This window comes from Acipenser ruthenus, chromosome 25, assembly GCF_902713425.1.
Source record: "Acipenser ruthenus chromosome 25, fAciRut3.2 maternal haplotype, whole genome shotgun sequence".
NCBI classification, from domain to species: domain Eukaryota; kingdom Metazoa; phylum Chordata; class Actinopteri; order Acipenseriformes; family Acipenseridae; genus Acipenser; species Acipenser ruthenus.
Window position 1 is genome coordinate 936,362 of NC_081213.1, and position 13,897 is coordinate 950,258.

At 44.5% G+C, this 13,897-nt stretch overlaps 1 protein-coding gene across 1 annotated transcript in view; it reads left to right on the plus strand.

Annotated features, from left to right (window-relative positions):
* Nucleotides 1-13,897, plus strand: part of LOC117414078 (CUB and sushi domain-containing protein 1-like) — a 162,982-nt gene that overhangs the window by 93,296 nt on the left and 55,789 nt on the right. Inside the window, exons 13-25 of the mRNA XM_059000080.1 lie at nt 250-432; nt 3,117-3,443; nt 4,295-4,489; nt 6,404-6,542; nt 7,555-7,742; nt 8,993-9,181; nt 9,542-9,658; nt 9,968-10,183; nt 10,565-10,753; nt 11,246-11,415; nt 11,778-11,934; nt 12,588-12,779; nt 13,752-13,878. Coding sequence (XP_058856063.1) covers nt 250-432; nt 3,117-3,443; nt 4,295-4,489; nt 6,404-6,542; nt 7,555-7,742; nt 8,993-9,181; nt 9,542-9,658; nt 9,968-10,183; nt 10,565-10,753; nt 11,246-11,415; nt 11,778-11,934; nt 12,588-12,779; nt 13,752-13,878 — 2,389 coding nt within the window. The remainder of the gene's footprint in view (nt 1-249; nt 433-3,116; nt 3,444-4,294; nt 4,490-6,403; nt 6,543-7,554; nt 7,743-8,992; nt 9,182-9,541; nt 9,659-9,967; nt 10,184-10,564; nt 10,754-11,245; nt 11,416-11,777; nt 11,935-12,587; nt 12,780-13,751; nt 13,879-13,897) is intronic.

Here is a 13,897-nt window from a genome sequence, read left to right on the forward strand (position 1 = left end):
AACAAAAAAATAAATAAGAAACTAAGTCGCGTAGACGTTTCGTCAGTTTACCGTACACAAAAGATGGCACAAGCCAAAACGTTATTGACGATATAGATGCAACAAACCAAATAAATTGTCCATCGGAGGTTGTGTTTAGACCTCAGTCCTGGCGAGGGATTGATCCCGCTCTCTTCCAGTTCAGTGACTGTAATAATGACCAAGATGCCCGAGTCACAGATGGCTTCTCTGCTTCTTGTGTTTTTGCAGAGATCGAGCAGGGGAGCTGCGGGGACCCGGGGGTACCGGCCTACGGCAGGAGAGAGGGCTCTGGATTCCTTCACGGGGACACTCTGCGGTTCGAGTGCCAGCCTGCCTTCGAGCTGGTGGGGCTGAAGAGCATCACCTGCCAGAAGAACAACCAGTGGTCTGCCAAGAAACCCAGCTGTGTCTGTGAGTGGGAGCGAGAGTCCATCCCAACGCTGGCTTCCTCTCTCTTTCTACTTGTTCTCTCCCTCCTTTCCCCCTTTGCCTCTCTCTCTCTTTTTCTCTTATTTAAAGTGTGAGTGCATCCCAATGCAACTCCCGCCATGTCCTCCTCCCCATCACACTCTCTCACTTTCTTTATCCCTCCCTCTCTCTCCTTCTAACTACCTTGTCTTATTCCGCCCCCTCTCTCCTTCCCGTGCCTCCACTCTCTCTCTATCCCTCGCACTTTTCTTTTTCCTCCCTTACCTTCTTTCTCCCTCTCTCTCTCTTTTTTCTTTTTGTCAGAAGCTCTTCTTGTACTGATCAGACAGCACTGTTGTTTCATTTCAGGGAGGGGAAGGGATCCATAGGGACACAAACCCACAGCCGCTACCTCAAAGCAGCTTCCACTGCCAGCCAACTGAAAGGCTGTGGGCCACGTTCACTCATAACTTTTCTTACTCTTATTCTTTCCCCACCTTTTGTTATCATGCCAATGCTGGCCCCACACGTAAGCATTTACGCGTTTGTGCTCTCTGATGTGTATGGCTGCTGAGTTCTGTAGTTCTGCATTCTCAAGCTATGCCTCTGAAAACCTCTCTCTCACTCTGATCTGATCTGATCTGACGCGGCTTCCTAATTACCCACCTTTATTCCGGGTTAACGCTCTCAACCAATCAGAGCTTTCCTACTGGCCTTCGTACTCGGAATGCAAGAGGCAAGTCTTATTGAGCTCCTTGCAAAACCTCTTTCTGATAGAGAAACTATCCGAGTGCCTCCGATGAGGTATAAAAGTGTCCTCCAAACATTGAATCCTCACCTGACCCACTCATATAACCATAAATCCGGACCTTTAACCTAACCTTAACCTTTACCCTCCCTCCAGCCTTTACCATAACCATGACTCGTAGCTCTTCCTAAGCATCACTTTCCTTTATCTTGCCTTAATTATATCCACTACAGTAAACCTAAGTCCTCTGTGCGCCATCACTTGCCAGGAATCTTTCTACCTCAAGAAAATTAATTTTTTTAACAGATAATATGTTCTGAATTGTAAGATATGCATATGCAAAATGACAAGAGGGTTTTAGTGCAGAAAGCAGCATCGGTCATTTTCTGATCGTTTTCACCTCCTTCCTTAAGATGGAGAAATCCTAGCATCGCTCGTATATTTTTATTTAAATTTAAACCTCTGTTTCCTGGTACCTGATCAATTCCTGTGCTGTAGGTCAGCCTCAATCCCTGTTCAAAGAGAGACGTAAAGAAACACCATTATTCCATTAGGCAGGTCTTAAAACATTTTTATTGCAGCATACATAACACTAAAGAAATGAAAGGAAAATGAAAAAAATTGATATTCTTTAACAAAAATCAATGGTGACTCAAAACAGTGTAAAAATGCTAAAGAGCTGATTGAAATTGAGGGGCAGTATATCTGTTATTATAAAAGCTGCATTTCTGCTTTATGAAGTTTGCATTATCTGCATCTTATAGTTTGTGACTTGGTGAAAAGGTAATAAACAGGAAGGATCTCTGTCCCTATGGAAAGGATACAAAGTACGTCAAATACATCTTTACTGTTCCACAGATTCCATTAATGGGTCGTTGAGTTGCCCCCTTTCGTTTGCATTGTGAATTAACTAGATATCGTTGTCTAAGCAAATCTGGTATTCTGTTCATTAAATGCCTTTACCAAAATCCATGCTCTTAAAGGGTTTAGATCTAAAATGTCCTTTTTTTTATTATTTTACCCTTCCTGATTTCTATGACCTTCATCAAACTATAGCTACCAACAGCTAAACAAAGGCTTCTTGCTGAAGTTCCTTTTCAGTACCTGTATACAGCAATCTAAAAAAAATATATTTTTAAGTAACTCCTGAGTTAAAGCTTTTATAAAAGTTTCTCGCAGTAAAAGCGTGGCAAACTGTAATAGAGCACAGTGAAAGCATGGTAAAGCATGGGCAAGCATTGAAAAGCACAGGGAGGTTTGGTAAAACAGATTGCGAAACACGGCAAACCAGGGTAAACTATGGTAAATGCATAACCATGGGAAAACTGAAAAAAAAAAATACAGCGGAAAACGTCTGAAGCACGTTGATGCAATGTGACTCACGTGTGATCCACACACACATGCCATACAAATTACTAATTACGTATGTCGATTGACAAATTGCACATCAATAACCAGGCACTGCCTCTGGCTATCATAGAAATAATCGGAGTCCTTTACCTTGTCACTGCGTGAGGCATGTCGGACATCACCGGTGCATAGGGTAAGAGAAGGGGGGAGGTGGATTGTGAGAGCTAATCTCATCGATCATATCTCCATAGCCCAGCATGGCTAATAACTTCATGAATCAACCAGAGATCCCTGGCTTAGTTTACCTCTCCTGCGCCTTGTAAACCTGCATAAACATCTTTCAGAATGAGACCAGAAGCTTGCAAACTACCGTGCTGAAGGGGAAATGAATAAATAATAATGATACGACTATTACTACGACTACTACTACTACTACTAATAATAATAATAATACAGCTCTACATTTTCTTGGTTCCTCACTCCCTCTCCCCTTTTTCTCCAGCTCTACTGCATTCTCCCAGTTGTGTATTCACTCCAGTTCTAGATCCCTCACTCCCTCCTCTCCCCTGTTCTTCTCTCTGATCCTCAGTCTCCTGCTTCTTCAACTTCACCACCCCGGCGGGCGTGCTGCTCTCCCCCAACTACCCGGCGGAGTACGGGAGCAACATGCACTGCGTGTGGCTGATCATCGCCAAGCCCGAGAGCCGCATCCACCTGGCCTTCAACGACCTGGACGTGGAGCCGCAGTTCGATTTCCTGGCTGTGAAGGACGGGGGCAAGGCGGAGTCCCCCGTGCTGGGCACCTTCTCCGGGACCCAGGTGCCCTCCCCCCTGACCAGCAGTGGACACGTGGCCAGGCTTGAGTTCCTGACCGACCACTCCAACGCCAAGAGGGGCTTCAACATCAGCTTCACCAGTGAGTACCAGTCCGGCGCCGCATTTTATAGGCATCTTATAGAGGATTCTCCACGGCCATCCACCCTTATGAGCGATACAAACACAGCCCTCCATGCACAGTCAAGGATTATTGTGTTTATATAACAAATGCAATGCCTGGAAATGTGTAACCTTAAATTAAACAGCTGAATTCAGAGCGTTTTCCTTTGATCAGGCTCATTCTATCACTGGATTTAAATGAATGCAAATAATAATAATAAAATACTCTGCTGCCGGGCACAATTTCTAAGGTAGACTTGTGAATGTTAGATGAAATAGGGCTCAATGTTAGCTACAGTATAGAAGCTGAGCTTCACTGTGCAGGTGTTTAAACACACAGACTGCAGGCTGGAGTGCTACCTGGTGGGTCCAGCCATCTCCCTGATGAGCCCGGAGATAACGCAGGGTTCGAGGGAGTGCAGAGTCACGCAACACCTCCAGCACCTCTCCCGCCACTCTGTTTCTGTCCCCTTCTTATTGCTTACTCGAGAAACACTGTGTGCAACCTCTGTCACTTAGCTAACCCAGTTAAGCGAGACAGACATATAAACGTCTGTTAAACATACCGAAACGTTGGGAAATTGGCTCTTTTGATATAGGGCAGCAGTGTGGAGTAGTGGTTAGGGCAGTGGTTTGAAAAACGACCACTAGAGGTGTGCCGCGGTAATATCTGCTCCCTCTGACGCGTTAGACACTAATTACTGTAATTCTGTGGTCCCAGACATAATAGACTCTCAGATTCAGTTGTATTGGATTTTACTGTGAAGCACTATAATGAGATCAATGTGATGACAGGAGCTATAAAAATGCAAATTCAACTTCTCTGTCCAGCATTCCGCCACAACGAGTGTCCTGATCCTGGAGTTCCGATAAACGGGAAGCGGTTCGGAGACAGTCTGCAGCTGGGAAGCTCGGTGTCCTTCCTGTGTGAAGAGGGCTTCCTCAAAACTCACGGATCGGAGACCATCGCCTGCATCCTGAAAGATGGGAATGTGGTGTGGGACAACGCGGTTCCAAGATGTGAAGGTATGCAGGCTTTTAATAGCAAGCCAGCCAGGTTTTTCCATAGCAAAAAAAAATTATTGACCCTTTTCCATGTCCCAATACTGGCAGAGTAGAATGTTTTCTTGAGATGTATAAGATATTTCAAATTATGTTAAATATAAATGTTACATAGAGGTTCAAAATCACCCCCTGAGGTTTGGAGAGTGAACTGCTTCCTCCTCTACCCCTTAAAAGAAGTCCAGGCCTGACTTGGGGAATAGAGATTCAACTGCTCCCTCACCCCCTAAGAGAAAGGATGGTCCCCCCGGTCTAGAGCAGACTTGAAGCACAGAGACTGAACTGCTCCCTACCTCCTTCATCTACTAAGAGAAAGCATGGAGTATGAACTGCTCCATCCCTCACACTTTAAGAGAAAGGGTGCTCCCTCCAGTCCAGAGCAGGGTGGAGGCATGGAGACTGAACTGCTCCATCCCTCACACTTTAAGAGAAAGGGTGGTCCTTCCAGTATCTGGTAGGGCAGAAAGCATTGTGGGGAAGCTCAAATTGCTTTTGCGTGTGCTGCACCTGTTCCAAAGATAAATTAGAAGCCTTCAGTTTCTGTCAATCCAGCACCTTCCATTCACACTGCATCAATCATAATAAATAATAGATAATATTTCAAATAAAAAAAAAAAAACATGTTCAACTCCACTTGGTTTTGTCAGGCAAATATTAATGGGAAATTGCAATATGTGTCTGGATTTAAATTATAAGATATTTATTTATTTATTTCTCTGAAATGTAATACTGTTACATATCCTTTAAATAGCTGTCTCATGATTCAGATATATTACAATATTAAAAAGGCAGTCTTTGGTTCTAATTTAATTACAGATTCTCCGGAGTGGGCTGCCTGCTTTTTCGCATTGTTTTAAAGAGGCAGTGATCCTGACACACATTTTCCTGCTGTCCTTACTCCATGGCCTAAATCCCAGCTCCTGTTTCTTCCCTTGCGATTACCTGTGTATAACCACAGCCCGGAGCAAAATATTTGACCCCTATATTATTGTGACCCACCTGCAGGTCACAATAACGTAGTGTTGGAATAATAAACTGCACAAATACTGGGCATCTCATTAGTCAGATATATCGATCACTTATCAGTGTAGCAAACGTATCATGTTCAATAGCTCTGACTGGCCCCTGGGGTACATTTGCACAGTAACTGCAGTTTTCCCATGTCTTGCCCATGGTTATGCATTTACCATAGTTTAGCATGGTTTGCAATGGGTTTTCAGTATGCTTTACCATACCTCTTTGGGATTTACAATGCTTACCTATGCGTTGCCATGCTTTGCTATTCTTTTACTGTGGCAGACCTCTATAAGGAGGATTCTGGAGCTTCTTGCTGCACAGGGTCACGATGCCTCCCGTAATGAGGCTGGGAATGTCTCACTGCGCCCCTGACAGCGAGCTCCTCCAGCCCCCTTCAGACCTGTGCTTTTGTTCGGTGTGGGAAGAGCAGAGCAGCAATGATGAATCATGTTTGTACTTCACAAATAGCCGTGATGTTGTTTGTGTATTAGTGTCCTGAGATTTATGGGTTTGAAGTTTTATCGCTGGAGTTTGCTTTTGGTCTTTTTTTTTTTTTTTTTTCTTAAGGCAAGTTTCTGTTTGAAACATTTGGAATACATGGATTGGAATAAACTAACGTTGCCAAGGCGATTTCCCTTTTTTTTGGTAGTACTTATTTTTCCTTCCTTATAAATAATATAGATTTAATACTAAAGCTACGACTTATATAGATTTTTTTAAATGATAAAATCCACATACCGATGAGAAACGCTGTGTAACTCTGTCGATGTCGTGACTAAATGTAGCAGATTGCTCGGTTCCACGCTGTCTTCCTTCTCATCTGGGTTGTTCTCTTGTCCTCGCCCCCCAATCCCCTCACAGCTCCCTGCGGAGGTCACCTGACCGCCCCCAGTGGCACCATCCTGTCCCCTGGCTGGCCTGGATTCTACAAAGACTCCCTGAACTGCGTGTGGGTCATGGAGGCTCAACCAGGCTATCCCATCAAGATCATCTTCGACAGGTCAGACCCCTCACACTATACACTGTGGTTAGGTCTTGTGCAGAATGGGCACCCCCCGCCTCCTGTACTATGAGACTCTTTCCAGCCATTTAAGTTTGTGGGATCTGTTTTTATTGCTCAGAGGGTTGACGAGCGTCTTGCAATGCTCGTCCGTGAAAACGGGTCGCCCCAAAACGAGACGTCTCGGAATGTAGTTGAATCAAGAAAGAAAAAAGAAAGAAATTGGAAGCTCGATTTGAGAAAAAAAAGCTAAATAAGTGCCTGCTGCTTCTAGATTTGTGATCAAAACCCCAATCAACTCCATTAGTAATAAAGCTAGTCCCAAAAGACTGGAGAAAAGCAGCAAAGCAAAGTGTTTGTTACTGTTGATTACATGCTGCATACATACAACATTGGGTGGTTTCTACTCAGTTGAATTTATATTTTTTAGTAGCTTTTCCAGTAGCTTCCCATTGTTATACTGAGATAATTGATAACAATGTCAAAATACAAAACACAATCTGAAAATGCATTACAGTTAAAAGCACTTTGGGAAAAAAAAGAAACATTGAAATTTTCTCTCCCATTCTAATGCCAAACATATGAATAAAATCTAAACCTTTGCTTAATTCACTTGGTGCTTATGACCTAATCTTCAAACAGCGTGGTCTTTTGGCTACAAAATAACCATGCTCTATGGGCAAAGGCAAACTGTTGTTATCGTGCACCTTTCACCACCCGTAGACCGTCCATCTTTCATCATCGTTTGAATCATTAAATAAAGGGGACTTGAGAAAATCAAGGTCTCTTGATGTCTCTTGACTGTATGTCATCAAAAGTACGGTTTTAATTACCCATGGTCCTCATGTAATATTTAAAAGCTTGTACAGACCCCTATGTTTGGTTATGCCAGGAACCATAGGTGAAAAGTTTAAACAGACACAGGTCAGAACAGGGATAGCCACGGGCAGCCCCCATGGGTGACTATCTTTCTCTCTGCCTCTATCTCTGTATCAATCTGTCTCTCCTGCAGGTTTAAAACTGAGGTGAATTACGATGTTCTGGAGGTGCGTGACGGGAAGTCTTACTCCTCGCCGTTGATAGGGAGCTACCAGGGTACCCAGGTCCCCCAGTTCCTGATCAGCACCTCCAACTACCTCTACCTGCTCTTCACCACAGACAAGAGCCACTCTGACGTTGGCTTCCAGATTCGCTACGAGAGTAAGTCTCGCGGGCCCTCCGCTTCTGAGACCGAGGCTGGGGTTCAGTTTCAATTAAGCTTTAAAGAAGTATCCAAAAAGCAAAACTGAGTGAAGGATGATTGCCTTTTTTTAAACACAGCATTACTGCTACTTGGCACTCCTTTTACAGATGAAACAGATTGATGGATTCATTTTGCTAAAATCAAGCATCAAGCTGATAAACCCCCCCCCCCCCCTCCCCCCCCCAAAAAACCCCAATAATCTCTTGGACCACTTTTCACCAGCACTCACCATTCATCTCCCATATTTGGGTGAATCCATTTTGATTCTGTAAGACATGGGGGGGGGGGGGGGGGGGGGAGAGAGAGAATGTGTAGAGATGTGCTGCTCTCTTCAGTAACTGGAAAACAGGCCTTGTTCAAAAGTTACAGCTGCACTGCAATACCGGTTTCCATGGAGATTGTTGGCAACAGCTGAAAAAAAATCATTGCAGCCAAATGGATAAAAAAAGACAAAAAAACCCCTGAAAATTGCACTAGACTCTCAATGCAGACCTGTTGCTAGGCTGTGAATCAAAAACCCTTCCCCCCTCCACAGTAGACTTTCCGTCCGTTTTTGTTTTCACTCCTGGGATTCAATTTCTGTTGTAAAAGGAAAACACTAAAGAACTTAGGTGATGGAAATCAAAGAGATCAGAGCCCCTTTAAATCTTAAAAGTAATCTTTTGAGTTATTTCTCTCTCTGGTTGTGTAACAAAGCCTGTTTTATTCTCTGCGTATATTACCAAAGTGAGGATAAAAAATCAGAAGCATGCTGCCCATTGAGCTCACTGCACAACCCTTGTGCTAAATTTAGGCAGTCTCTCTGCTGTTCCTTATTACACTTACTAATTGCACATGCAGGATTTGAATCTGCAGAGGACCCAGGTGTTCCTATGCAGAACACAGCCTAGTACTTTGTATATCAGGGACTATTTAAATTATTCATTCAGTGTCAGATCTACAAAAGCATTAACCCTGTTGACCTCCTCATTAACTTAACAAGACATAATAAAACATATCGCTGCAGACAAACGAGTTTAAGGGCAGTAGTGTGAAGATCAGCCGCCATTTAAGTCATTAAGATCGACCAGATGTTTAATGTCAAGCTGATTATGCATTCCTTAACTTAAAGCAGAGTTTGGAGATTAAACGTAAAGTAAGTCTCTTCTCCGATTCCACCCCTCTGTCTCATTCTTGGTCCCTGATGGTCGTTGTGTTTGTGTTTCAGCGGTGAAGCTGCAGTCGGATCACTGCGTGGACCCCGGAATTCCTGTCAATGGGCAGCGCCACGGCAACGACTTTTACGTGGGAGCTCTGGTGACGTTCAGCTGCGACTCTGGGTACACGCTGAGCGACAACGAGCCGCTGGAGTGCGAGCCCAACTTCCAGTGGAGCCGACCCCTTCCCAGCTGCGAGGGTACCTGTCACACGTTCCCCAAGAAACACCACTCCAGATTCAACACGCTAAATTACTCAATATGAATTTAACATGTTCAATTCTCACTGTGCCTGAGACACCTGAACTTCATACAGTTTAAGAGACATTTAAAACAGTGATCTTGCACAAAAATGCATAAGAATGATGTGCAATCTAGTGTGCAATCAATTTACGCACAATATTTGTGGATGATAAATAACGGTTCGGTGCACAATGGCCTTAACACATATTTTCAACACAAAACACTCCTCTGAGCCTAGTTGTGTATTCAGAATTAGCATTCATTAATCTGTTGAAGCACCCCAATTAACCCTCCCTTATCTCTCCTCATCTCTGTAGCTCTCTGCGGGGGTTACATCCAGGGGTCAACAGGCACCATCCTGTCCCCTGGATACCCAGATTTCTATCCCAACAATCTGAACTGCACTTGGGTGATCGAGACCTCGCACGGGAAAGGTAATTGTCAGCTCTGGTGATGCACGCTTGACTTTACATTAAGCGTCTCTAATTACTGGGGATTTACACATCAAGTACAATTACTGTGCATAATATCATTGTAATTATGTGTAAGTACACATGTATTTACTATGCATCTGCTATGTAAATACACTGTAATTAGAGACACTTAACGTGAAGTGTTACCGACTTTTAATCCCTCATCATACAGATTCTAGCCCTCTCTCTCTCTCTCTCTCTCTCTCTCTCTCTCTCTCTCTCTCTCTCTCTCTCTCTCTCTCTCTCTCTCTCTCTCTCACCCTCACTCAGGTGTGATGTTCGCCTTCCACACATTCCACCTGGAGAGCCCTCACGATCACCTGCTGATCACGGAGAACGGCAGCTTCTCCCAGCCCCTGAAGAGGCTGACGGGCTCCACCCTGCCCTCCCCTCTCAGCGCGGGGCTGCACGGGAACTTCACCGCGCAGATCCGCTTCATCTCTGACTTCTCTGTGTCCTACCAGGGCTTCAACATCACCTTCTCAGGTAGGTTCTCATAGACATGGCCTCTGGCTGAGCAGCGGTTGCCTGGGATGGATTGGAATGGATTTTAAAATGAAGTTTTCCACTGGAAAAGCTTGGGACTTACATCTAGGGCTTGCTGACTTACAAACAGTAATGCTATTTATAACATGCTTCATAAAATATGTGTAGGTGTATTCATATTGAATTAACAAAGCATTCATAAAGCATGCATCCTTATTAGTTAAGTGAGAGCATGAGAATTTGTACTATGGTACTAGCTGTGTCATGTTTGATAGATAAATAGCCAACAGTCAGGTGTGAGAGCAGCTGACCGCACAGTTTATTTCATGTGCTCAGATGTCTTGTTCTTGACCAGTGTACGGCCCTGTGCTTGCGTTTCAGAGTATGATCTGGAGCCCTGTGATGACCCTGGGGTGCCCACGTTCAGCACCCGCAAGGGCCTTCAGTTTGGGGTGGGGGACCCCCTCACCTTCTCCTGCTTCCCAGGGTACCGGCTCGAGGGCCCAGCCAGAGTAACCTGCCTGGGGGGCAGACGTCGTATCTGGAGCTCGCCTCTGCCAAGGTGTGTTGGTAGGTGGTCATGTGCTTTCATTTTGCTTGGCTGACATTTAAATTAAACAATAAGAAACAAAAAGAAACAAAGGAGTCAATTTGATCAACCTGTATCTCCGAAGACGATTTCTAAACTTGAAGGAAAGGAATTGCTACCACTAGGGTTTGCAAAGCGTTTGTGTCATGTTTGATACAGGAACGTAGTGGAATGAACAAATTGCTTTTGACAAATAGGTTTGCAATAGTTTGAGATAATGTCTAGGGCATTCAGATGAATAGGGACAACACAATTATATGAGAGAGAGAGAGAGAGAGAGAGAGAGAGAGAGAGAGAGAGAGAGAGAGAGAGAGAGAGAGAGAGAGAGAGAGAGAGAGAGAGAGAGAGAGAGAGAGAGAGTAAAAGCAGATGTCAATTGCAATCTTCTTGCCCAGGCTAGGTGTGATGTTGCTGCTTTATACTCGGCAGGACAGGGTAACACAAGGCTGTGTTTCTGTTTTCTTCCTCCACAGCGGAGTGTGGCTCATCAGTGACTGGGACCCAGGGCGTGCTCCTGTCCCCTAACTATCCCAGCCACTACGGCAACAACCATGAGTGCATCTACTCCATCCAGAGCCAACCGGGCAAGGGCATCCAGCTGAGGGCCAGGACCTTCCAGCTACAGGAGGGGGACCTGCTCAAGGTAGGGGCAGTTGTTTCGGGACACTGGATTGAGGTTACTGGTCAAGTTTAGTCATTCCAGCCTTAATTGCCAGTAACCTGCTGTAAAGGTGTGTGGTGTGTGGTATAAAGGTTAGGGTTTGGGTTAGGGTTAGGGTTGTGTCTACTTGCTCAAGCTTCTGTACAGTGGGAGTCTTGAATGTAAACAAGTGGTCCGTCTTCAGAGCAAATTTGGTTTGTTTTGGGATAAAGGATTAAGATGTCACCCTGGCAAGGCTTTACTCCTCCTGGAAAGGCACGTGGTACTTGTAATGCATCCGTGGTTTGTTTTCTTTTGGCTCTGCACCAAACTCCCCTCTCATCCCCTCTGATTTCTTCTTGCAGGTATACGACGGCAGCAATAACTCTGCCCGTCTGTTGGGCGTCTTCTCTGGCTCTGACATGCTGGGCATAGAGCTCAACAGCACATCGAGCTCTCTGTGGCTGGAGTTCATTAGCAACTCGGAGAACACCAGCAAGGGCTTCGAGCTGCAGTTTTCCAGTACGTGTGCTTGAGCTTCTTCTACAAACCCAGAGCCGATCCTTTCCACACCACTCCAGCTTTCTAATGCCGAAGACATTGACAAGCAGACAGGGGCTCATAACAAATGTGTTTGTCAGTTACGGGTATAGAGGGTTGTTATAATAACATTTTTTTTTTTTTTTTTTTTTTTTTAAATGACAGATTTTTGAAGGTAAACGTAAATCTTAGCTCAAATCCTTTTTTTTTGCAAACTCGTTTGATGTAACTTTATGAGATCAGCTTGTTTGGGTCTCTCTATAAATGTTATAAGCCATAGTTACAGTACAAGGTGCCTTATTGTATTGGTTGTAATACATTTTGTATTTAACTGTAAAACAATATCAAAAGGTTGCTATCTAAACATCAGCAATGAGAATTACCGAATGTAAAATGGGATCTATTCAACTGAGCTAAATAAACCCCACTGTCAGGATAATTAATACAAGACCCTGCTTTGTGTACCAAGGTTATGAAAATCAAACATCAAACAGAGCCTGATGTGAGTCTCTTTAGTGTACTTCTGTCTCTACCAATATTAAAAACACCAGGGCAGGATCTATTTTATCGAGCATTTAATTGAATCAGGGGTTCTTTCACCTGTTTTTCTAAGATGAGTTGTGTCTCTCTTCCAGGTTTTGAGCTCATTAAGTGTGAAGACCCCGGGGTCCCCCAGTTTGGATACAAGCTCTCGGATCAGGGACACTTTGCAGGCAGCACGGTCTCCTTCAGCTGTAACCCCGGCTACTCACTGCGGGGGAATCCCTCCATCACCTGCCTGACCGGGGAGCGGCGAGCCTGGGATAGCCCCCTGCCCCTCTGCGTGGGTAAGACACTGGAGCATCTCCGATCCCCTGAACTCGGCCCCTCATCCACTCCCAATCACTTACAAAAGTGTGCCATGGGATTTCTGCACTGTATTTTTGCAGTTTTCCCATGGTTGTACTCTCCGTTTACCCCAGTTTACCCTGGTTTGCCATGTTCATTAATATACTTTGCCATACCTCTCTGTGCTTTACAGTGCTTTCACTATGCTTTATTACACTTGTTGGCATTCAATTCAACTAAATCACTGAAAGGTACCAAATATAGCATCCCCTGTCTCCTCTGGTGCTAGTCCTGTGTAAGCCATGTTGTACAGTATACAGTGCCAGGTCTTCTTTCTCTATGGAGAGTACTGTATTTTTCACAGCATGAAGCTACCCACCTTGTGTAGACAGACAGGCAGGGTGAAGGAGCTCAGCCCTCCCACGTCTTGAGCAGGTACAAGCTAACACCGTGGATTCCAGGTTCGATTCTTGATTTATTATCTGCAGTTCCCTCGCGGGTACAGCTATCTGTTAGAAGCTCAGTGAAAAGTCTGTTGTCTCCAGATGTGAAGATGAGGATGATAAATTTCAGCTGAAATTTACGGGACAGTTGATGTATGATTTTGTTTTAATTTGTGGTTTGTTTGTGTTTGAAATGCAGCTTCTGTTTTTTAAACGGCGCCCTGGGTGTTTTTTAATGTTATGAAACATCACTTGCCACCTTGATCACTTGGTGAAGGCAGCGCTTTGGATGTGATTGATGAACTAACTCCATATTCAGAACAGCAGTGCATGCACGCTCCAAAAGGGTGGTACAGAACAAATCTCAGACCGGTCATTCGTCACCCACAGTAAAAATCAAATGATTAAATGTTCTCTCTCTTTTTATTATGAAACCTGCTCGATTAATTCCGGTTCAGCTGAATCTAGACGTGTTTGCTGCTGTCCGCAGCATCACTCTCGCTCATTTTTCTATCATTTGTTTTCCAGCTGAATGTGGGGGTCAGATCCGTGGAGAGACGTCTGGAAGGATTCTCTCCCCAGGTTACCCCTCTCCTTATGATCACAACCTGCACTGTGTGTGGACCATCAAGGCGGACTCGGGAAGCACCATCGGGTAAGCGTCTATTCAGTGG